Source organism: Pelecanus crispus, chromosome 7, assembly GCF_030463565.1.
Source record: "Pelecanus crispus isolate bPelCri1 chromosome 7, bPelCri1.pri, whole genome shotgun sequence".
NCBI lineage: Eukaryota > Metazoa > Chordata > Aves > Pelecaniformes > Pelecanidae > Pelecanus > Pelecanus crispus.
The window spans coordinates 23,274,812-23,300,635 of record NC_134649.1 but is presented as its reverse complement, the minus strand read 5'-3'; the positions used below and the strand labels follow the sequence as shown (position 1 = coordinate 23,300,635).

Genomic DNA, 25,824 nt, shown 5'->3' with positions numbered 1-25,824 from the left:
AAAGTGCTGCTGAAGGTCTGTGAAGTGAGCGCAGCACCTTGCATCAACACCTGAAAAGGCAATTTAGGACATTTCTACAGGGACTTGGATGGATTTCACCTGAGAAAGGATGCACACTGACATCGTGGCCAGCTTCCACATGCATTTTACTGAGCGCAGTAACTGACCACGGGCAGCTACACCGCCGCCTCTTCCCCGCCGCGCAGCCCCGACCGCGCTGCCTCAGCCCCCACAAAATGGCGATCGCATGTGCCCCGCGGTGCGCGCTGCTTTTTCGCTCGGCACCGCCGGGCGATCCCGCCACATCGGTACACCCGAAGGCTGTTGGGAGAAGGGGGAGGCAGTAGCCGCGCTCCCCTTGGAGAAGTGGCACCCTCGAAAGGAGACGGAGACGGCGACAGCGACAGCACAGCACCGAGCACCGCTGAGGAAAGGGGAGCAACGGCCCCGGGGCTCGTGCTACCGACCGCTAGACCAAGACCAGGGCGAGCCCGAGAGCGCTACCTCATTGGCTCTCGTTTCTCTGCCGCCCGCTGATTGGTGAACAATTCCCCCAACGCGCTTTCTCTTCCCTCCTATTGGCTGCTGCTTCCCGCTCAACTCCTGGTTGCCAGCCGCCAGCGCGATGTTTCTCCCTGTTGTGCGCTGCGGTCCCCTCAGTGCAGGGATGGCGGTGGCAGGCGGGGGTCGCAGCTCCGAGCCGGGGCAGGCCTCGGCGCCGGGCAGCGACACCTGCCTCCTCGGCAACGCCACAACGTGGCCCTTGAAGCGCTACGGCCGCTTCCTACCCCCGACGGACGGCGACGATGAAGGGCAAAGCACCTCCTCTTGGAAGGTGACAGGCGGGGCGGGGCGGGGAGGCTGGCTGCTTGGTTTTGCTGTATCTGGCTACACTGGGGTCTAGGAGGCCGCTGTGTAGCAGGCAGTAATAAATGAGGCCTTTGCAGGTATCTTTTTGCAAGTCCAGAGCTAATGCAGGAATCAGGAGAGATTTTGCTTCATTAGTGGTCCACTTTTTTTTTATTCCTTCCTTCAGCAGTGACCCGTGGTATTGAAAACTATAGATCAAGTTAGAAGAGTCCAGATGGTTGTTTAGAGTGGTTAAATCTATATATGGAGTTATAATTAGTAAAAAATTCTTAAATGTGCCTCCTGTCTGTGGGAGTGGAGGGCAAGTTGCATTACTGAGAGGTAAATTAGACACCTGACTTATAGCACTGACCTTTGAAACCTCTTTATTTTGCACTAGAAATGGAAAATGTAGATTCTGTGCTTACAGGGCTAGACTTTTATTTTGTCTATCTTCTTTTTTTACAGGTTTTTGAATCAAATGAAGAATCAGGCTATCTTATCCTTACCATTGTTGTATCTGGCCATTTCTTTATTTCCCAAGGGCGAACGGTACTGGTAAGTTTCTCATCTATAAAGAACATTTCTCCACTCATGTTAGCATCATTATTAACTTTGTTTCCCTTCTCAGCTTCATGTACTCTCCCACTGAAAGGAAACTGCCAATTTTATTTTGCTCGTAGTAATTCTCATGTGCTGCTTTCTCTCTATGTTTATCAGCATAACACTAAATGCATTGTTTCATACTGAGAAACAGTGTTTCTTCTGTGGCTCTAAAAATCTAGATTAAGACATAATACTAAGCCCTGCTGGTGTTGAAGTGTATGCATTTGGTTTTTTCACAATTCTGCCTAAGAAAACAGAGAAAATACACTGTTAAGAAATAGATAATACTATAACTGTTAGTCCCTATAAGATTTGCTGTATAATCTAGCTAGTTTCTTGCCAATGACCTGTTAGTGTTTTCGTTTTCATAATTTGGTTCGTCAAAGGGTATGGGGTTTTTTTCTATGTTGGGTAATGTGACCTAACATACATGTTATATTCATGGAGACAAAATAACTTCAGAGTTGTGTCAACTGATTTTCCTGTAGCCTGTACTTAAGCATGACCAGCTACTAAACTGTAAAGATTTCACAATGACACTGAAGAGGTTAATAGAAACACTCCATCTAGAAGGACTTGGTTTGACGCTCATGACAGAGAAGGCCTGTGCTGGAAAGTGGAATTGAGTGTATTCAGTGCATATCGCTGATACTCAGTGATGATAACAAGTAGGAATTGGCTGATAAATATATTACAAAGCTATTACAAGCCAGTGGAAGATGCTGCAGTATTAAGATAACAAAGGCTTTTTTTTTTTAATACAGAATATATAAGAGAGTATGTTGTAGCTTTAAATATGTAGCAGCTTATAAATTAGTTTTTGCTGTGCCTCTTAAAAGGTCTTAAACTTACAGAAATATCTTGTCAGTATAGGGGAAGAACCAAGGATACCCTTGAATTTTTTTGGCCTGTGAGTGTGTTAAGAGTATTGAATAGATAATGAAGGAGCTAAAAGAGAGCTGTGAGCTGTCAGCCTGGATACCCCTCATGCAAGACATGGTATTTGGCTCACATATTTAGTGAGGAGAAGTTGAATGTTCTTGGACAAGGTAAAAATGGAAGACGGAAAGTATTTCAGCAGTTGAAAAAGGGATGGAGTAATTGAAAGTCCAGGTAGTTAAAAGAAACGCAACTGAAATGAGACTTGCTGCTACCTCTTGCCAAATTCTGCTTGGAATGAATCAATGCAGAATGCACCTTGCTGGGGCTGGTCCTGTTTTCAGTATCCCAATCAGATGGCTGTAACTGTTTAGTAACTAGTAGACTTACATTACTGTGTAGAATGTCCTTGAAATAACCATATAAAGGCTAACTGAAAGTAAGTTTTAACAACTAACTGAAGAGCAAAAAAGGCATAGACAAAAGCTATAGCCCTTCAGAGACTGCATCTGGCAAAGACTGAATTTGGCAAGTAACAATGGGCAGATAAAAGTGTGCTGTCGTAAGGGATGAATGCAGGAAATATAAGAAAAGCTTTTTAAAGACTTGGCTGAGAAAAGCACTTCCTTGCAGCTCTTGGGTTCAGTGGCTAGTGAAGCTTTCAGGCAGCTGCCTTGCTTGAAATGCCAGATGAGGAATTTCTGAGATCTATCAGGTCTGTTTCTGCTTCTAAGAGACAGTAAGATACTCCAGTAACGATCACAGCCCAAGAATAGTACAGAATAAAGGTGGAACAGACATGCTTGGTAAATGCGACCGATATCTAATACTGAGAGTTTAAAAGAAAAAAAAAGTGTGTTTTGTTTTTTTTAAAAACTATTTATTTTGGCAATGCTTCTGTACCAACCTTAAGGCCAACACCAACAACATTTTACTAAGTGTTAGAGAAAAGGTATACAAAACTGGTGTCATATGCATTTTAAAACCTGACTGTCAATTCCTTTGTGTGTATTTCTTCAAGCACATGTAATTGAGATCATGCTGCAGGTGTGTTCTGTGCATACAGAACTAAACTAGGGTGAAGTGCACTGGTACAACACGCCCTGTGCCTATTTATATTTCTTGGTGATTGGAGCAGTTGCAGTCTGCTCCATTAAACATTCTTGACTCTTAAACATTCTTGACTCGCTGAAAAACCTAGCAAATACCCAATCTGCTAGTTATGAACATGAGCGGACATTTTCAGAACTATGTTAGGTTTCTTGTTTACAAGGGATTTGGTCCAGCACGTCTGGCTTAGGTTTACTGCTTAGGCTTGTTCCTTAAGCACGTACCCTCCCAGAAATGCATCTGTTTTTCCCAACACTATGCAAGACTGATATGCAGTGATAAAATTCTTCTTCCTGGGACAATCCCAATCAACAGATATCTTTTCAGGCTTTGAAGAACAGTCTGTGGAATCTCTTTAGTAAAGCAGCCAGCATCATCAAACAGAAAGGTGATGCACAGGGATTGTGCTGAAAAAGAGCACAGGCAGTGTTGGCCAGTAGCTGATAACAGCATTCATATCAAAGTAAATATGACCATTACTGGATCTCTGAATGGTTTTCCTCAATTAGCAGGCAGGGACACTAGAAACTCAGTAGCATTGTCCAAGGACAGTTTACACCATGGTTTTTGGACAGAAGTCTCCTAAGGCCTGTTGACAACAGTATCTGGACAGCAGGAGCAGCTTAGAATGCAGCAGACTCAAAGCTAGCCAGAACTGCACAGGCCACTGGTGAAATTTTGCAAACTCCTTGAGATGCCATATAACAAAAAAGTTGCAATACTGTGCAGTCTGTGTTATTGCAGTAGGAATAACCAGACTGTAGAAATGGTTAATCTCGCTAGTTCTATCTCCCTCTAGTCTCCAGCTCTCAGGAGTTGTCAGAAACCTGTCACAATATTTAAACAAGCTTTGCATGACTAAGAACCTATAGTTCTTTTGAATCTGTCACAGACCAAAGCCTCTCACTGGGGGTCCATTATAATGGACATTTTGTCACAGAGGATAATGTGAAAGTTTCTGCTCCAGAGGGAATGTATCAAGTTTGATAGAATGCTGCAATTGTTGGAATGATTCAACTCATGTTTTTGCTGTGTATGTTAGTTTCTACTTGCTGGCCTGGGCTACTGAGTATTTCCTTTTTATTGCCAAGGTGTTCTCCAACACGTATGTGCTGCCTCACTCACTTGCATTGAAATTCCCCCTTGCTATGTAGTAACTGCATCATTTAAGTTGTTGATGTCTAGTCTTTTGATCTGTCTTCTAATCCCTACTTTTCAGGCCTTTTGATGTACTACAGGCTCCTGATTTTGAGGGAACTAGATGACAATTACCATAGCTTTGTACCTTGTACCTCTGCATAGGAACACAGTGAGGCATAAGATCTGTGTCATAGGCACATCATTTCCTTCTAAACCTGAATAACTATATTGTATTTTTGTAAAACTTCTGTGGATGAGTAATAAAGGGATTTTTTTCCCCTCTAGCAGTAATCCAAGAATGAACTGAACCACTAACTAAATCCAAGAATTCGTTCAGTGGTGAATGTTCCTAACTTTTTTTTTCGACTGCAGCAGTAACGATAGAGCAGGAACCCTCCTTGCCCCACCCCAACATGATCATCCTAAGTAATAGTTTAAAAAAAAAGAAAGTTTTCATCCAGCATCTGTAACAAAGAAAATTTATTAATCTGATGCTTTAAAAATGGGTAATACAGTGGTATGATATATTCTTATCTCTTCAGTTTAAAATTGGGATAGGATGTAGTAAAATCAGTGCCTTAATAGATGCAAACTATCTTGGTTTATACCTTGTATTTTCTTTAGGAAGATAAAAGTCAAAGTGCATCTGTTCTTCAGTGGTGTGTACATTTTACAAAAGCCAAAATGAACCTTTTTAGCTGCCAGCCAGCTCTGCCTTATGCTGATAATACTGTGGGTGGATGCTTTTTAAGAAGTCCAGAACAAAATCAGTGTCACATACTGAAAAGTGTGAACTTCCCAACTTTGGCTGTTTTGTATTTCACATAGAACTTTTCTTTGTTCATTCTTCTGCAGTGAACAGTGATGTTAACTGAACTAATGCTTGCCTGAGCTCGGTGCTAATCAGTTTCATAGTTTTCTGCTAAACTAATCTCAGTTGGCCAACGTGCTAGTGATAGCTCCCAACGTTTGATCTCTTAGTGAGCATGGGCCCTACAAATGCCTTTTTTTGGATAAAAGCATAATTTTGTTCTTTTGCTTAGTGATTCTTTCATCAAACTTTTTTCATGTCAAGTGATTATTTATGAAATAGTAAAATACATAAACTATTTTCTGTAACATATTCTCCTGTCAGTGCGAAAACAAAAGGAGATAGCTTTTGTGTAAATTATTTACTTAGTGAATCCTCTTTGGTGTCTACCTTTCATCTACATACAACTTTCACTACAACTCCATTTGCACAAAACTGAGGTTGTGCAGAAATGGAAATCCTTATTTCATTGATAGCTGTATTAACATGACCCATTCTAGGAAGAATATTCAGTGTTCCTGACTTGATATAAAAATATTTTATCTATAATGGATGTATTTATATGTTTTCTTAGTCCTTTTAATTTTCTTAAAGCAGGAGTGTTAAGAAACCTTTTCTTTTTCTTAAAGAATTCTAGCTATTTAGAGCCAAATGAGACTATGACTCTTCTGTGATCCATTTGTAAGAAGAACATTTATAAAATAGTAATAAAATATTCATATATCCTAACAATGGATTTTTTTAAATACATACGGTAGACTACAGAATTATTTTCATGAGCCATAAAATAGTGGAGTATTTAATGAATTCCCTTCTAGCAGTCTTTTCACTAATGGCAGTTGAAATACTGTTTTCTTGCCAAACAGAATGCTACAATGTATGCACTGAGTCTCAGCACTTCTAAACTAGGCGCATTAGTTAATACCTTGTGCTGCATACCCTGTATGTGGTGAGGTGCCGTAGGTTTGGAACAATGATTACAGTATCTGAGAATGCTCCAGAACCAGTCATTAAAGCACTTCCATGCTACTATAACAAATGATTTGTGGACATGTTCAGTGTTTCCATCAGTTGCTCAAAGAAAACAAATTTTTTATTTCAATGGGTAAACATTTGGGTAATGGGTATGAGTTCAAGATCACTTTAAACATTTAATGATGCTGCCAGAGACATACTTGAAACTATCTTAACAAGGAAACAACTGCTTTCCTTTTCAAATACAATCTACATCTTGTGATCAGCCAAATCAAATGAAGAGGAGGGTAAATGGAGCTTCAGAGTGTGGAACATAAAAGTCTTTAATGTGTAATGCAAATCAAAGGGTGTTTTGGTTTGTTGTTTTTGTTGGGTTTTTTTAAAAAAACTAAGTTCTTCCTTTGGAATTAAATTACATAACATTTTTAGGACCTGTTTTTGTTGCAGTGTTGCCTAACAGACTGTATATTTTACAGTAGAAAAATCTCATTCTTGCATACGGTAGATAATGTAATTTTAACAGGAATATCTCAACAGCATCTCTGTCAGTTTCTGGCCATACTCTCAAGATACATCATGTTCTGTTTACCACAACTCTTACTTCCTTTCCCTCCTTTGAATCAGCAAATAATGAAAATTATGTTTTGGCATTTTATTCAATGCAATTAATTCCAGTGCTAGAATCCTTAATATCCTACAAATTAAACAAATTGAAATTGTGAAGAGGACTTATTTAATAGGATAAAATTAATCCAGAGTAATTGATTTGTGACCCGATCTTTTGAAGTGTAGACTAAATGTTCTTAGTGCCCTCCTGGTCCCCTCATGACTTCTAATAAGCTAACAGTGCTTAGGATACAGTACATCCTAACCTCATTAATTAGGCAAGCATTCAGCAGACATTCTGGTGTTCTTGATGCTCTCTTTGCAGTACCTGAAACTTACACACCGAATTTTTGAGATGATATTCACAACAGTGCCATGGGTAGGTAAAGGTCCCTGTACAATAAATGAGGACATTTGATGGAAACCTAGGGAAGTGAGCAGGTTGCTAATACTGCTTAGTGGTAGTACATTGCAAAGCTAGAGGAAAGGGATTTTTTTATTAAAGGTCCTATGATTGCTATTTGAAAGAGTAGAAGGAATCTTAGTTTTATTGACTTACTCAGTACCACAATCATAGTTCAAAAATTTCAATTTTAGTTTGTTTATTTCAATATGTGGTGTTGATATGATTGTTTTGGAGAAGCTGAATATCTTTCTGCATTAGCTTCCCCATTTATGTTTGATATAATGATACATTCCTGTTGCATAATGGTTATGTATTCCTGATTGGCAGCAGTAAAGAGTTTTAAGGGATTCTGATCTTTACTTTTCTCTTGCCTCAATTCTTCTAAACCCAACTATTAGAATAGTTTTTAAAGAGTAGTAATGTCTATTAATGAAATGTATTTACCCTAAAGTTATAGAGTTTAATGTATGGTATTGATCTAGGGAAGTATATATTTCATATCAGGCATTAAAGAAGAAATTGCTTAACTTGACTTATTAATGGGATGCCCTGAAGAGCTTTAGCCAGCTAAACCCATGAGCATCTAGTTCACCTCTTCTAGGTCCCTGGTGAAGTGTCACTGTTCTAAAGTGCAGTTTTGGAAAAAGAAAAAAAAAATCAGGCTCTCACTATGAAATGTCAAGGTTTGCCCTGGGATGGAGGCTTATCTTTGCTATTCACTCCTTCAAGAGGCTGTAGTTTGTACCCATCTGGGAGCTCTTTCTAGAAAGCTGACACCTGGCAGCACATTCTCCTGCACCCAACACTTACAGTTTGGCAAAAGACATTCATCAGTTGCTGAGTCCCCTGGGTATGGCTATCTCAAGGGTGGCTGTGCGTGTCCTGCATTTGCTACTTCATTTAGCTTTCCTGCCTATGTAGAGACAGAGCACTCTGTTTAATGAGTTCAACCCTGATGTGTTCTTTTCCACAACCAAACAAGCTTAATAGCAAGATTTAAAATCTGGCTTCTAACAGATTGGAGGTTAAAAAAAAAATGCATGCAAAAAGATAAGGCAGACCTTAACATCCTTTTTTTCCTTATTCCAGTTAGCTTGCTGTCTGTCTGCCTTGGGTTTGGGGGTGGTTTGGGGTTTTTTTGGCCTTTTACCTCTTTCCACTTCCTACTCTATAGTCTTCTGTTTGAGATGGCTAATGCTTACACTAAGATCTAAGTTACATACAGCACGCGGTTTCTGCTGTGCTCTTATCTCCGCAATGATGCTATACACAACACATTTGGATACTGACACATAGCTTGGAAATTTTTGCAGGGAGAACTTTCTGCTTCCCCCACTCTACAAGTTGTCATGTTTGGGGTTTATTTTTTTTGTCATGCTGACACTCCTACTCTTGACTCAGTTTTCAAGACAGCTCCTACTGCAGGAATAAACACTAATGTATTTGGCCTTATTTAGATCTTGAAGAAAGATACAGGTAAGGAAAATTTCTACTTCTATAGGTGTGTTACAAGGTAATAATGAAGATTTGATAGGAATTATGTTCACAGTTTTCACAACTTCTAACTTTAAGCTGGAATTACATTTTTATTCTCCAGTCATTAATGAAAGGAAAACTTTTCAATTTTTTATAGAATAAGCAGTTTTATAATTTAAAAAGTGTAAAATGGCAACTCACATTCTCTTTTGGGAAGGCAACAAATTAAAAATCAGTATTTTTCAGATATATGCAAGCATTTGATTTATAATCTATATGTCAAGTTTCAAGCAAACACTTGTGAACAACATGTTTTCTCATTTTGCTTAGCATTCTGAAAGCATCTCAATTTTGCCTCTACTTTGGTATAATACTTCAGTATAATACTTGAAGATAATTTACAAGCTTTTACGGACTGTCTACTCTCATGTCCTTATTTTTACTGTCTCTTGAGATAATGGTTAGTAACAGTCTTCTCAACTATAATATCTCTGTTCTTGCAGGCCTTTACTAGATGTATTGACCACCTCGTGTAGATACCTGGAAATAATACTATCATTCCTTTGTTTCCAAGTTAGTCACTTCTAAGAATAAACAAGATGTTCTTCAGCATAAATGTTAAGTATTAATCATACCTAGAATATTAGAGGTCAAAAAATGTTGGTATTTGTAACTTAACAAATCACACTTAAAACCTAGATAGTGAATATTATTTCTGAAAAGATTTCTCACTGTACCTTACATCCTCAGAATGGTGAGCAGACCCCTGGAGCGAGGTTCTGGATAGGATGACACAGTAACTGGGCAGTATCTCTCTGTCTGGGGAAAATGGCAGGTTGTTGAAGCCATCCCTACTGGTTTCGTGCAGTGTTGCACAAGTTTGCAGGTGGGGTGCTCAAAGCAGCAGAGCATCTTACCCTTCCCCAGAAAAGTGCTTTTCCAAATCTCTTCTTGTTGCCCTGCAAAGGCATCATGAGGCGTACCATGCTAGTTTTGCTCCTCAATTGTGTCTTGGTAGCTTACCATGGGAAATGATTGGATTAAGGAACTGTCACAGGTGCCTCCCTGGAAACTGAGCATGGCCTTTGCAAGTAGAAGATTGCTTTGTTTTCTGGGGAGTTGTGTACTGTGGTGCTGCCCAGCCTGAGTCAGAATGGTGCAAGCGGGATACTGTCTGAGGTTCTGCCATCTTGCTTCAGTTACCAGACAGGACCACTCTAGCACCTGTGCTCTGGGATATTAATTAATACAATAAAATTCCTTTGATCTCTTGTTGAACTTGTCATTTCTTGCAAATGCACATTCCCAGTCTGTGGGATACCCAGCTGACTCATTAATCCGTTACATTATACAATGCATACATTCATTCTGAACTGTGAACTCTGAGAACAAACTGTTTAATTTGCATTTCATGAGCCTATTATAAGTGGCAGCTAGAACTGGAGAATGTGTGTCTTTGTGTGTGGCATTCTGGGGTTTGTTTGTCTTTTTTAATATAGGTTGTAATTTAAGGGCAGAGTATATACTGTTTGTGGCAAAAAGAAAGTTTTCCTTCCTAAGCTATTGTTTTCAGTTTCATTTGAAAACATCTGTCTCTTGAAACAGTAAATCCAAACTAAATGACATAAGGTAGCATAGCTGAACTGTTACACAAATAACACTTCTTAAATATCTATTAATTTTTAGTTAAGGTTGAGTTGCCTAAAGGCCTTGCAGTCTAACATAAAACAGATAATCTGTTCCTGTGTTCATACGTTGCTTAGCACCATGGGGTTTCTAGATGATACAATAATAAAAATATTCATAAATAATATGCAATACCTTCCAACATAGATCATAAGTGTCATTATCCAGCAGCTTTTTGAATGCTGAAATGTAAAATCAGAACATAAGTATTCTGCAATTAATGACAGACTAGATTGCTGTAAGGCTGGACCGGCATGATTGGCTTCTCTGCCTCCTGTAAGGTGTGGTTGCATCTTGCCTGCTTCCAAAATATTTGCTTTGTTTTCTGCTTCAGCTTAATTCTTCTCAGGGTCCTCCCTCCCAGAGACTTAAGTTTTTGTCAGAGATATATGAAACTGTTTTCCTTCAATACAGTGTTCTTGCACGTATGATCCTGGAGAATGACATAAGGACTATATGCATGATTGAAGGTTAATGATCCAACTTAGAAAAGCACTGCCATTTATATCTTCAATTTGTAAACATTTGAGGTCTTATGTTCCTGCCCAGTTCTAGGTTGCCTGTTTGTCTGTATTCCTGATAAATCTTATACAGCCATCTGTCTTTGCTCATGCCCAATACTGCTCAGCAATGCCCAACTCTGAAGGTAAAGCAGGTATGGGTTGTGCCTGCTCAAGGGGAACAGCAACCACAGCTGCTTTGTTCTCTGTATTTCTCTCAGTGTGGTGGCAGTAGTCTGGAGGGACTACTACTTTTTTCTTTGTCAGTGCATATGCCCAAAACAGATTTAGAGTCAATTTGTTATCCTAGAAAGGCACAAATGGACTATAATCTCAAAATATTGCCATGCAGTTTCCAGGACCTACCCCATGCTAGCTCCTGGACATTGGCAGAGATCCTCTTGACTTTGAGTGATGGAATAAGGGACAGATCTATTGTGGTGTTCCTTCTTGTTGTTCTGAATTCATTTACCTAACTTCATATGCAGATTCATAACCATTTCATTGTTGACAAGAGAGAATTGTTCAGAAGAATCTTAGTTTGTCTTCATTCAGACAGCCTCAAATACGGTCTATGCTGACTGAGGTAGCATGGAAAAGTCATGAGGAACAGAATAGACCTTCTTAACATGGTACAAAATCGGGGTTATTTGTTGCTTAGAACTGAGGAAAATCGAGAGGATCCTGACTGTAATGACAATTACTAATTGTCCTGGTTTCGGCTGGGATAGAGTTAATTTTCTTCCTAGTAGCAGGCATAGTGCTGTGTTTTGGATTTAGTAGGAGAAGAATGTTGATAACACACTGATGTTTTAGTTGTTGCTAAGTACTGCTTATGCTAGTCAAGGACTTTTCATCTTCCCATGCTCTGCCAGGTACACAAGAAACTGGGAGGGGGCACAGCCAGAATAGTTGATCCAAACTGACCAAAGGGCTATTCCATACCATATGACGTCATGCTCAGTATATAAACTGCGGGGGGGTTGGCTGGGGAGCAGCGATCGCTGCTTGGGAACTGGCTGGGTATTGGTCGGCAGGTGGTGAGCAATTGCATTGTGCATCACTTGCTTTGTATATTATTATTATTATATTGTTATTATTATCATTACTATTTTACCTTATTTCAATTATTAAACTGTTCTTATCTCAACCCAGGAGTGTTTCTCACTCTTACTCCTCCAATTCTCTCCCCCATCCCATCGGGGTAGGGGGAGTGAGTGAGCAGCTGCATGGTGCTTAGTTGCTGGCTGGGGCTAAACCACGACACTAATGTAAACAATTTAACGACAGAGTTCAGTCTGAGTAGTTCTGCAGACCTGAGTTTGTCTAAAACATTCCCTCTCCTTTTTCAGGTAGCTTGCTTGTGCCAAATCGGCTCTGTTGTATTGCACAAGTACTGCAGTATATTTTCCTGTTTGGTTTAACTATTCTTAGTGATTTGTTTCTGCTTGGCAACATACAATCAACCAGTGGTGCAAGAGGAAAGGAAAGACTTTCTGCTTTGTTCTTCAGTTAATTAAACTTAAGTAAATTAGATTTCAGTTAATTAATTTTTTTGGTTTGGAGTTGAATAATTAGGAATATATAAGTAAAAATTCCAAATGCTGTTTTTCCCCAGCATTCTTCACCTCAGAAACAGGACATATAAAAGGATGACAACCTGAGAAACACCAATAAAATAGTTGGTAGGAAAGTTAAATATTGGCTGCCTTTTATGATTTTGTTGAAAACAGTTATTATTTTAAGGAGACAACGTTTGTTGTACCTACCTCTTACAGTGAAAGGAAAACCACTATAAAAATAGAGTTGATATGGAAACAGCTATATTTAAATAAACACAGTTGGTGCGTATCAAAACCAGTAACTATTTTAAATGAACAGAGTAAGCACGAGTGGCTGCAAGTTAAAATGGCCTAGTGAAAGAGTAGGATATTAGAATTGCTTCACTAACAGTGTTTTGGGGCTTGGTAGTAGAATCGGAGGAAGACCAAGTGCCAATGGAGAAATGCCCTATGGCAGGAAGCACTAAGCATGTAAGCATGAGCAGCCGTCATACTCCAGCACAATTTCCTAGGCTGGTTGGTTGTCCAGGACTCAGCCTGGCTGCTTATCCAGTGAGCAGTTCTGAACTGGCCAGTGTGTTTTGAGAAGGTATGGATGTTCCCCTCAATATAAGTAAGTTAAAAGATGTTCAGCATTAATGGCTTTAAATGAGGGAATTAAGTCCTTGTGCTGATAGGGAATTCACCTTATGTTAGTTTGTGTTTATTCCACAAAAATAAATATAAGTGCACTTGGTCTACTGTATTCCGAACAGTGAGAGTTTTACTTTCAGATTATTTGCATAAACATCAAGAATATACCCTTTCTGGAAGGGACAGTTTAAAATATTTTTTCTGCTTTATATATTCTAGTTCTACATATCCCATTTTCTCTCTATTCTGACTTGAGAGCCTATCTCCTGCCCCATTCAAACTCTTCTGCACTCTGTTTTCTGCCACCAGATGCTTCCCTTCATCAATGCAGTCAGCTGTACCTTACTCCTCTAACTTGAATTGTTTTCCTTACTTGCTTCTGTAGATCCCTTCTAGCAACTATGGCAGCATGAGCACAGCACAAGTTAATAAGCATTGTAGATGGATGTCACTCCACATCTCCTCTAAAGTACTTCTCATGTACACAGAACAAATCTTCATGTTTGTATTTTGTACAGCCATGTACTAAGACCTTTTTGCAATGCATATGCACAATGAATGCCGATTTTTTACTGTTTCAGATGCTGCTATTTCCATGATGTTGGTATGACTGAAATTCTTTACTTTTGATATAACTTTCTGCTGTGCACAGTCGCTGGCTTAACTTGCTGATGCCTGTCCATTTTCAGCATTAAACAATATTGGGGCTAAACTCTGCACAGCCATGAATGTCGTTAGCCAAATTTCAAAGTAATATATTCTGTGGTGCAATTGAAAATATGACATATGACGTGCTACTGATTATTCTAGAAGTGTTCTACCAGTGCTGTGCTCTTTTCTGCGCCTACTAATCCCACTTCATTCCTCAGGCATTCTGCTCCGTATCTTCTCCCCTCCCATCCTGCCCCAAGTTTAGTGTCCGTATACCAAGCTCTCATTGGGCAGGTCTATCACAAGAGGTTAAAACTGCACCTCCCGAAGCCAGGTGTGCTAAAATGCCAGGTGTGCAGAGGAGTGAGGGTATTTCACAGGCTTCCTTTACTGTGTCAGGCATAAATTCAGACTACATAACAAACCAGCCTTCTTCAGAGACTTTCTACTATTCGACATCAGAGGGGATTTTGTCTGTATGTGGAAGGAGGGTGCCCTCAGCGTGCTGGACATGGCCTCCTGCTCCACTGCTTCAGCAGTCTAATTGCATCATGTAGTATGGCTGGAGAACACTGACTTACCAAGAAAGATGCTCTTTTCTGTTGCAAGGTCTATCATTTGCAGTTTGTCCCACTTTGGATCCAGATTCCTTTACTAATTCCTGTAAGAGTAGAGGACAGCTTCGTATTTCCCATCGGTCACAAAGCGAGGTCTTCCTGTTTTGACCTTGAGGCCTTTCACACCTTAGCAAGTCCTACTTTGAGACATTTTGAGAGCACTCAGCGCAAACTGACATGCTGCAAGTGACTGGTCCATCTTACCTGCTGTCAGCACCTGTTTTTACAGTGCAGAGGAAAATTCTTTTATCCCTCTGACCTCTGATCTTTTGGGAATGATACTTGCATGCCGTCTTACATTCTGGAGTGTATCATAGCAGGTGTCTGACCAGCTGTGTGTCTCTGATCCAGTTTGCCTTTTGTTCAACTCTTTGATGCTTGCTAGACGTTTCTCTTGTAAAAGTTCAGTTAAAAATCTACATGCAATTGCTGCATGAGACTCTAAAGCCACTGCCAGCACATTAAAAGAGCAGTGTCTTACCGAGGTGACTTCTTGTACCAAAATAGAATGGCAGGTGGTTTCCCAGCCTGGACCTGCGTAAGATGGATAGTACCTCTGGCAAAAACACACTGCTGGTGGTCCAGGATGGACGTGACTTGTGGTTCTTGACCCTTAGGACACCTATGAAAAGCAGCCTATGTGAAAAGCCATGGTCATTGAAAGCACCATGAGTTCAGATAGAACAGGTAGGTAATTTCCTCCCTGCCCTTAAATTTGTTTGGGGTTTTTTTCCCCCCTAAACTTTGGTAACTAATGACTTATGTGGCAGTCTGTGGAGTACCTTGGGAGACACAGTCCATTGCCTTGCAATTTTTATATGACGTTTTCAGCTTCCTGGGGTATTTTTACAGAATGCTGAGCAGCCTGTCTTGTTTGAAGAGACTGACAGTTAACGCAACTGGAGTATAAAAACATCTTTATCAAGTTATCAAAGCTGCTTCTTGTTTACCTGAATTCCATCTGGAAAAAATGCCTCTCTGGGCCTTAGATAAGCCAACTGCTGTCCCATTCTTCAGGTTTGCCTGCCCTCTGCTGCCCTCTCCAGCAACTTTATGGGATGCAAAGGAATTTAAAGCTCTCTGTTGCAGCTGGTTTATTATGCATTTCACGGGGACTTTCACAACATGCACAAATATAAACATAAAATATATGTGGAAATTAGAATGTGCCTTGACATAGTGGTGTTACTGGAGCTACAGATTCATATTTAATTCCTAGTGTGGTAAAAATTACATATTGGCAATTGTTTGACAAGTACAAAAGTTGCATGTATGCAGATGACTAATCTTCATTAGGGATTAAATTACATCACATAACTTAAGTGTGTACTTCTGAGTGTTGCATGTTTGCTGTGCAAGTAGTTTGTGTTCTGCTTTATTGCAGGAAGGCTTTTCATTAATTGATTCCCACAAGTGGCTAAATATAGTAAGAAGAGCAGACTGCCTGCTGCTTCGTGCACAGTCAAAGGTAAGTCAAGTTGCTTTTAATATTTTTAATAGCTAACACAGTTCTGTATAAGATTTCTTAACATGGGATAAATTAAACCACAAGTTCTGAGATACTGTAAATTGTCTATATAGAAGATTTTTTTTTTACTCTATATATTAAAGAAGAATGGATTGAATCATCTTAATGTCTTTTGTAACTGCTAATATTCTGACCTTTTAGACTGCTTTCTGAGAGTTAGCTACTAAAACAGCTAGACAGGTATTTATTTTAGAATCTATCTGCCATGACTAACAATTAAAAAGATGAAGCGATTCAGAAGCATGCTACCTGTGAGTCATACTTAACTTTGGCAAACAAAGTATCTAAACGAACAATTATTTAGCCATTCTGTGGCCCCTGACACCTGGCACAATAGTGGCAGGCTGGCGATTCAGGCATTTGGTATTCAAGGCAATGAAAAGGAGCTAGGTTTCTGGTCTTCCCCTCAGATGTCATGAAAAGCAGTTGGTAGCCTTTAAATAACTAAATAGCACTTGCTTGTTACTAACTTAGGTATACATCTTAGTTTTTAGATGAACTCAGAAGTCTCTTATTCATGTACACTGAGCACTCACCAGGTTTTTCAGAAACAAAGCCTGTTTCAAAATGAGAAGAGCTCTCCCTTCTCCCTTGATAGTTTCTAGGCTTTGTTGTTTCAGCAGAAATAGCTGCCTCCAGTTTAACTATCTCTACTTGACAAGAGAATTCATCTCTAAGTTAGAAACAGGACTTCTGGAAAAAGATGATGAGCCCCTTGTTCAGTAGCTGCTAGAGAGCAGTTTTAACTCTTTGTCCCATTCACAGAACTATTAAGGCATAAAAACCATCTCAAGTATTCTGAGATGTTCTGGCATTCTCCCTTGACAGGAACTCCGGTACAGACTGGATTATTGTAATTGCAGATAATAGCAATATCCAGAATAGCTGAAAACTGTAAAAATTCCTCTTTAGTTGTATTTCAATCTTCTATCTGATTTCCTTTATGAAAGATGCATAAATATTTCTTCATAGGATATTACAAACCAAACAATATAGTTTTGCAGAGGGGAGAATGCCTTGCTAATTGCAATATAAAAGCAGATAAGAGGCATAATAAACATTGTTTAAATGTAAGAACTTACCTTGTTTCAGAATAAGCCTAGTCTAATGGTGGCACTAGGAACTGCATAAATAAGTATCTTAAACTGTTCTATAAATTCATTGGTTATGCTTGCCTGAAACCAAAACACCTTTCTTTGCTCTCTGATTTTTGTCAGATTCTTACAAAATGTGGAGTATCATTGAAGAAGACTATTGAGCTGTTGCAGTAATTGATTCTGATCAATCAGTAGATCATCAGTCTCCTTTACAGTTGATAGAACCAGTTCCCTAACAGAGTGTTAAGGGATTCTGCTGTGTCTCACAAGAAACACAAAATCAACATCACAGTCACTTTAAGGCTTGAACAAAACTCTGAGGAACAGTTCAGAAAAGGAGGAATATTAACATAGCCTAAATGACCGTGGTGCATCTAAATGTTTACTTACTATAAATTCACATGACTTAAACTGGATGTAGTGGCACTGCAGTGGTCCTATCGTACAGTTTCTCTATATCCTAAATTGTAGCTGAAGTGATTCCTTAAATGCTGTCAGTGTATATAGCTTCCGTGCTCATCTTCAGAAATATTTTTAAAAAATGCAGGAAGCCAGCTACACTGTGTAAGGGGTTATGTCTCAACCCTGCTAGACCTAAGTAAGGAAAGAGTCAAACAGAAGCCATTTAAGCAGAGGAAAGCAAGCTACGTTTTCAAAAACCGGTTCCTGTATCTGAGTGCACAGGGCAACTAAGGAGCACGGGCAACTAAATATTACACTATCACTTCTGATTTATCTTGTACTCCTTGTTTTTTTGTAAGTCATTAATATTGCATTTATAGTGCAACTTATTTCTTAAGAAATATGATTTTAATAGGGCACTGTGGACTCTTAGCTAGCAGAATGAGTTTCTAAACTGTATTTTAAGCAGCTTACTGTTAATATAGTTGAAGGAACAAGATGCGTAGAGAAGAGACCTGTTGTAGGTCACTATTGAAACTCAGGTGTACTAGTGGAAATCTTATTCAGTGAAGCACACGAGTGTCTAATTTAGAAGCTGCGGTCTTACACCGCTAAAGGAAACAGCTGCATGGCTGTGACTGCCCTTTATACAGCTCCATCTCTAGTAATCACTTATCTCACATTAGTCTTTGATGTGCCTTTATGTATAAAAACTTTTTAATATGAAACAATCTGTAAATAGTAGCAAGACAAACATTCTTAATATTCTGGTAGTAAGTCATTTCCCTTCATACTGTCTTCATTGAGCTTGCCCCCACCCCCACACACACCCCAGCGTGTTAAGAGGTATAAATCTGATGATCCAAGGTTCTTTAATAGTTCAGCTCTTGTATGGTTCAGGTGGCCCTGCCCTGTACTCAGTCGGTGCTAAAACTTGACATCATCTTAGCTGAGTTTGAGCACACTCTCTCTTTCCCTAAAGGAAAAATGTTTAATTTACAAAGTCTGTTGTTGTTTAGAAACTGCAGTCTTAAGAATTTAACAGTCCTTGTGAAAAAGCGGAGAGCAATACAAATAGCTCAGACTGAAAATTGATTTGGGGATTGTAGGGGTAAACTAAAACAAGTGTTCTTTAAAAGTCTCCAAAAGGAATTAAATATAAGATGCAAGTTACCTTTCTGTCATTTTAGTGAGAACTCACCTGTCTGGCATATCCACAGATCAGTTCTCAGTTATGTGAAGCTGACCCAGTTGATATCTTAGTTAATTAGAGGAAACGTAACTGGGCACTGGTAAAATCAGTTCTACAGTTTTAATTAATTTGCCATTTTTTCCTTTTAAAAGGCACTGAGACAAGCTTTTATGCTTACAATGCTCTAAAAACCATTTTATGCAATACAAGCATTTTAAAATAACATGCATGTAAACATACAGGCTGTCATGAAGAGCTGGCTCATCTCTGAGACAAAAATATTTAAAGTGAAAGATGTCCTTGTATTCGTATAATCAGCAGTCTAGCAGCATGTCTAGTCATTAAAAAATGGTTTTGACGTTGAAACCTCAGAAAGATGAAGACTCAAATAAGCTAGGTCGGCGCAAGGAAAACTTCTTTTCTAGTACTGTAAATGTGTTTTAAATTTGAAATTTCATGATCAGACTGAAAGTCCCGTTAATTCACTCCCTAAACAAGAGCATTCAATATGTATGTGCCTTACATCAGTTGAATGTGCTTAGGACAAGCTTATCATGCATTGCAGACTCTTCAGTCCTCCATTTTCAGTGCAGTTTGCTGGACCTCACGTACTTAAAGTATCTGTTTTGATACAACATGACGACCTATACTGGGGGTCAGTTCTATCAATTTTTTTGTATTTTTAGTTTTATTTCACTGTTTAAAGTAATGCATTTGTCTTGCACTCCTAATCAACTGTGTTAGCATCTACTCAAGGAACAGCAGCATTCAGTTGCAGTGCCAAACTGAATTTGTATGTTTAGCTTACACAGGCACACCAGGTAGGTAGGAAAGGCTGGGTTTGATGCAGAAAGTAACATAAATTCTACATGGAACGTATGGTTCCCAGAACTTTCAGTTTAGATTCCAAAGTTAACTTCTACTTACTTTTGTGTCATTTCATTTTTTGTCACAAGTAACTGTTCAGAGTTGGCACATCCTTACAGAATACTACTTGCAGCAACAATAAGAACTTAATTTCCCTGCTATACTTGTAAAAACTGTCATTGTGGCAAGGTTTATTCACTTGGCTAGATCTTTAATTAGTTGACAAGCAGCCCTGCTCACTTACTGTTTTCTTGGGTTTTTTAAACTGATTTTCAAACTGGGAATCATAGTATTCTGGTTCAGTTGCTGGGATAAATGAAGATACAGCAGGAAAAACTTGTTTCTTTTTATTTAAGTTGGTGCAGTGATCCAAAAATTTGTCATAGTTAGGAAGAAGGCGATAAATAGGAATTTAATTAAATCAAAATAGTTTGAGGGGTTTCACAGTTAATTTAATTTCTCTTTGTTTTTTGAGCAGAATGAATGCCGCATGTTTCGTGTTCAGTTCGGTGGAGATTCAAAAGAACAGATGCTGGAACACTGCTACAGTTGCGTTCAGAAACTTGCAGAGTATGTACCGGTTCAAGCAGCTGATGAACAAAGCCAGAAGCTCTATCACAGTCTCAATCAGCTGGCTAATGGTGAAAATCAAGTGAAGGACACGGAACAAAATGCATCAGTACTACATGTAGTAAGTATGCAAGAACATACAGACAGAAAAATAGAAGAATATTCAACCATTAGTGTTAGATCTGTAAATGATAAATTTACTTCTGAAGAAAGTTTTTTGCAACTATGAGACCATTTATATGAAATACAATTTGGGAAACCCAAAAGTCAGTTTACATGCAGGGAAACCTAGTTAGTGAACAGGGCTAGAGTTATTCAGCAAGTCAGCTGCTGAGGCTGGCTATCATCTCCCTGTGTTCTTAGTGTGCCTGAAAAAAAACCTGACAGAACGATGTGCAAAAAAGGGGTTCTAGCTCCTCAAGCTTATTGTAATGTACCTCAGAGCAATCAGATGCCTTTGTTTTGGCCTCCAAAAGGTCACTAATAACTGAGATTAATATACACATTTCATGTTATCATAGGAAGAATATTAGCAAGCATATGGAATGAGATTTATAGGTGGAAAAAGCTTTGCTCTGGGTTTTGAACTTTTCCTTAACTAAGGACCCTGGAAATAAACAATTTATGCAGGGCTCAGGCAACAATAGGAAGTTACTAACCATTAAAAGAAATGGCAGTGAAGGCTACAGCCAAGCGTTACTTACCAATTCCCAATCAGATGGTGGTATGGTTTGGTGGAAGACTTAGATGCTTTCTGCCAAGGTTAATAAACAAGAAGAGGGGGCAGACGATGAGAGCTGAATAGTTGCCAACAAAACACATCTACAATTTCATCAGTGTGGTTTTCAGCTAAGGCTGCTGGGAACCACCTGGCAGTCTTTCAAATAAATTACACAGGGTAACAAAAATGATCAGAGCCATTTAAGTAACCATGAAGTGTGTTCTGCTTTTTGCATTTACCTACTGTTTTGCAGTGTTAATAATTGTAAATATAGCAATTGTATCAATTTCAGCTTAACCTGACACATTTAAAAGCGATTTCAGGGTAGGAACAGAAAGTTTCCCTTCTCCAAGACAAAGACCTAAGGTAATTGGAAAAGGTAGTCAGACAGTATTTCTGAGGGTGCCTAATTCTTAAATGTATGCTTTCTTGGGTATCCAGAGGATCACATTTACCAGCTCTACAAAAGATCCCTGCAGCTAACTTAGACAGGGTAGCTCCTGGGTACGTGACAAAAATACCAGGACCAAGACTGAGCCCTGAAAAAGGAATGTCAAAGCTTTCAGCTACATAATTTTGATGATATTTCCTATCATATCATACTTCATATCATTTTCATTATATAATCTAGGAATGTCCTACGCCACTGGACAGTGGAATCATATTTGGTAGAGAAAGCGCGGAGAAAAAAATATATTGCTAATTTGACTCCAGGAAGGCATATGGGAGACCTTCAACAGCTGACACTCAAGATTTATTGTTTGTTCTTTAAGCAGATTATCTATACTTTCGGCTTTGCTCATTTCCTGATAAACTAAAGCAAAGAATGAAAGGTAAAGAAAGTATTTCATGGCAGAATGCTATTGAACACCAACAGTCATACTATTGGTATTAATAATGCTCTTTCTCCAGAAGTTAAGACTAAAAACCTTGCTCAGAAAATAGAATTGACAACTTAAACCATCTTTTCTGTGATGTGACCCATGGGAAGGAAAAAAGCATGCTCCTGGTGAGCATTCATACACAGCATTTTTTAAAGTTTCTTCCAGTAAGTAGTTTAAAAGTTATCTTAGTTTAGACATGACAGTTTAACTATGGGCCCATTATTTAATGTCTTTCATTTTCAAGGACTTGAGCAGATGTGCATTCAGGTTCCATAAAAAGATGCCTTTTTTTCTGCATAAGGTAGCTGAGCACATTCTCTTCCCGTTATCTCTAAAAATGGAACTACTTCCCTTCTTGCACATACCCACAGTCTGCTTGGTAACAAGCCCTTATTTGCATTTGATTTTCTAGCCAGATGAGCCTCTACCAGATTCCTGCCTTGGAGAAAGAAGATCTGTAACACAGCTAGCACAGGTAAAAAAAAAAAAAAAAAAAAAAAATTTCTAATACTTGGATCCTGTAACTGAATCTCTCGGGCACAGAGAGAGCGAGCAAGCTATCTCATATGCTGTAAACATCTGGTAAACGTCTTTGCTGAACATCAGGCTGCCATCAGCTATACCAACAGAAACACAGGATCACGTGTAATGACCTGGAGCTAGGAAGTAAGCTGCAAAACCAGGTATTTTCATGGTGTAATTAATTACTGCATTTGCCTAAGAAGCCACCACAAACCACCACACTGAGAGCAAACAAATGCCCAGAGGTCACATCCAAGTAAAAGGCTTTGTTGCTCTTTGGCTCTGCAGAAACACCTCTGCAGTCATAGCTTAAGTCTGAAAATATCAAGCATCCTTGACACACCACAAAAGATCCCTTAATTCAATTGACGCCTTCACTGAGAAGTCCAGGGTAAGGCCATGTTTAAGAATAACTGGAAGTTAACTCTTGCTTGTTTACTGTGTGAGTTTGGGACAGTACAGAATCAGACGATTGAGGAGAAAACTCTCCAACCTCTCTGGTTTTGTGCAGTCGCTTCTATGGGTCTTTCTTACCCTTTTTCCATGTTGATAGGATGATCAAGTCAATGTTGCTTCACATCAGTGGTTTAAGGGACAACTCCTATGCTCCCTATTACAAATCTGTCCTCTCAAACCCAAAAAAGCCTTTTAAACACCTCTGTTTTCAGACAGCAGAGTTCCCTGTACTCTCATCTCGGTGGCGAGAGCTGTATTACATGCCCTGCTGTTTTGTTCCCAACAGCTTTGTTACTGTCCTTGTACAATGCAGCACGAGTGCATCAACAAGTGAGAGTGACCAAACACGGCAGTCTGCCTTTAGCACCGTATTTTTCATGACCAATCTCTCCTTTAAGAGTCAATACTAGGAAGTGTAAATTAATACCAACAGTATAAAGAACAACTTCGCTTCCAAGAACTGCTATTCTGTGGTCCCTGTATAAGACGGGAGCATGATACCTGCTTCAAACAAAGCTTTCTGCCAGTGAGGCCTGTATTTGCTGTACACATTCATCCATCTCTCGCTTGAATTAGTAACAAATTCCCTGGCACAAAAAGACTCCTTGCTCTAGTAGTTTCCTGCATCTTCCTCTACTTGCCCCTCTACTTCTTAGTCAGTTTAACACAACTGAGCTCTGAGCTAGGATCTCCCACACCCTGACCCACAGGCTTGCCATCACAGTTTGCTCAGGGCTGTTCCCCACTTGAACTTCAGAAACACACCCTTTCAACTGGTGGTCTGGAACACTCTGGACTTAAATTTCTCCATTTCCACCACTTCAGGAACCTAGCAGAAGCACTGGTTTTAAGCATTTTCTTGCAGTTGTGGGGCTGTTTGGGTTTTTGGTGTTTTGTTTTGTTGTTTTTTTTTTTAAAAACAAAAAGATATTCAACAGTCTTCAATTTGTGTTTAAAGATATTTTTCTCCAGCCAAGACTATGGCGTGACCCAGGAAAAGAGCAATACTACAATGTAAACCAATAAGATTAGCAAAAATATTAATGGTTGGGTTCCCCCCCCCCCCCCCCAAGTCACACAGTGATGCTCCAGCTGCCCAGCCCATCTGCCAGTTGTCCTGCACTCTTTCAGGTTCAAGCAGCAGAAGCTAGGGCCTGACTGAACTTAGCAGCAATTCTGACTTTCCCAGATGGAAAGACTTGGTTTAGCCTGTGCCTCTCACATCAGCATATCAAAAAAAAGAGGCCAAACTAGGCATGTGAAGTTTTTTAAAGCCACATACAGACTAACTAGCATTAGGCATTCCCCTTGTAATAACACCATTCACCTTGGATTGGCTCTGCACATCACACCTACCTCATCATGAAAGGAGCACTTCAGTGATTTTCTTTGCTTCTGCTCTCCCCTTCAAAAGTATCCAAAAAGCATCCATAACTGATGCTGCAGCTTTAATGACTTCAGCACAGACGGGTAAAGAAAGTTAAAGGCTGAGTGGGTGGTGAGGTCTACAGAACATTCACAGCCCAAATGATGGAAAAAATTTTGGTGCAAACACTCAGTCATTAACACATAGTATGAGTAACACAGTTTACAACGAGCAGCAGCCCTGGCTGCAGTAGGGCCTTTGAACTGTGAAGTTGCTATTTCTTTAACATGGCTTACATCCAGCAGGAAAGCTGGCAGCCCGCCACAATAAAGTTTTAGTCTAGCTGCTTCAGCCTGTTGTCATAGGAACAGCAGCGCAGAAAGTGCTCAGGGGTTGCCCAATAACCTACCGGTCCATTAGACTTGTGCATTTCTCTGTGTATCTAATGGCTGAGAGTGGCATCGCCTATGGATGCTAGGAGATGGTCATGGCTTCCTCAAACTCAGTGCATGATGTTGTACATCTTCCACTCTGCTGCCACTAGTTTTACACTGTAAAGTGACACGATGCATGTAGTTTGCCCACCACCAAGCTGGGGGAGAAGCTTAAATGGGCATGAAAAGGATGTTTTAACTCTTAAAAAAGCCCCATAATTTACTTCTAGAAGACAATCTTGCTAAATTAAGAGCTTAGAACTGCATACTTGGTTCTCCTTACACAATTCAAGTGGCAGTACATACGCTTCGTATGGGATCCTTTTCTCTTACACAGAATGGATATTCACAATGAAACCATTTTAACCAGGAAACTGGCATTTCTGATTTAAACAACTGCAAAGGAATTCAAAGTTGTGTAAAAGCTATACTGGAATTGAAGCTAGGTATCAGAGAAAAACTCACACACCAAAATCATATCTGACTGAAAGTATTCAGACAGCATTAACAACAAGGCAGGTGCGTCTTTATTAAATACCGAAGGAAAACTTTGATGTAGCTGCATTGTTACAAAAAAAATGTACCATTACCTTTTATGTCTAAGATTAGTGCAACACCTTTGGTTTTTTTACTTTTGCAGTCTGTGCTGAAAAAGAAGTTTGAGCTCCCCCTTGTGTATCGGCATTCAGTATGGCGTGCACAAGAGCTGGGGCCATTCATTCGCTTATGTCTTATGGATCAGAATTTCCCAGCTTTTGTGGAAGATGTGGAGAAGGAGCTGAAAAAACTCACAGAAGGTTGAGAAATACCAGCGTATTACCACTGGAATGCATGCTCCAGGATACCCAGCACTCAGGATACGCAAGCTTAAGTGCAATTAAATATCTGAAAAAGTCTCACGCATTTTTTTTTGGTCAGTGTTTTATTTTTAAAAACAGGTGAATCCACTTTTTATACATCATTGCACTTCAACAAATACACAGAACACAAGTTCATGCATCTACAGTTACGCACATCATGAGAACCCTGTTAGGTCTATTTCTACAATCTTTAAATCATGAGAAATTACAGTGTCAAACTAAAGAGTATAACTAGTTGCATAGAATATCACCATGCTGTAACATTTCATCATTTAAACAAACAAACAAAAAAAGAAAATTATAAAAGTTTGCCTGAATTGAATGTACAAGAATATGTTGAACACGTCAGTGCAAAAGGATTTGAGAATTTACATGAGTTAACAAAAAAAAAAAATCACTTAAAAAGCAATCATATATA

The 25,824-nt window shown here is 39.3% G+C and overlaps 1 protein-coding gene across 1 annotated transcript; it reads left to right on the top strand.

The window, feature by feature from the left end:
* The first annotated feature begins 667 nt into the window (after positions 1–667).
* Positions 668–25,348, top strand: REC114 (REC114 meiotic recombination protein). Its single transcript, XM_075714552.1, has 6 exons — positions 668–835; positions 1,318–1,407; positions 15,892–15,975; positions 20,072–20,284; positions 22,181–22,243; positions 25,187–25,348. Exons 1-6 carry the CDS (start codon positions 668–670, stop codon positions 25,346–25,348), a joined length of 780 nt encoding a protein of 259 aa, XP_075570667.1.
* The last annotated feature ends 476 nt before the right edge of the window (positions 25,349–25,824 follow it).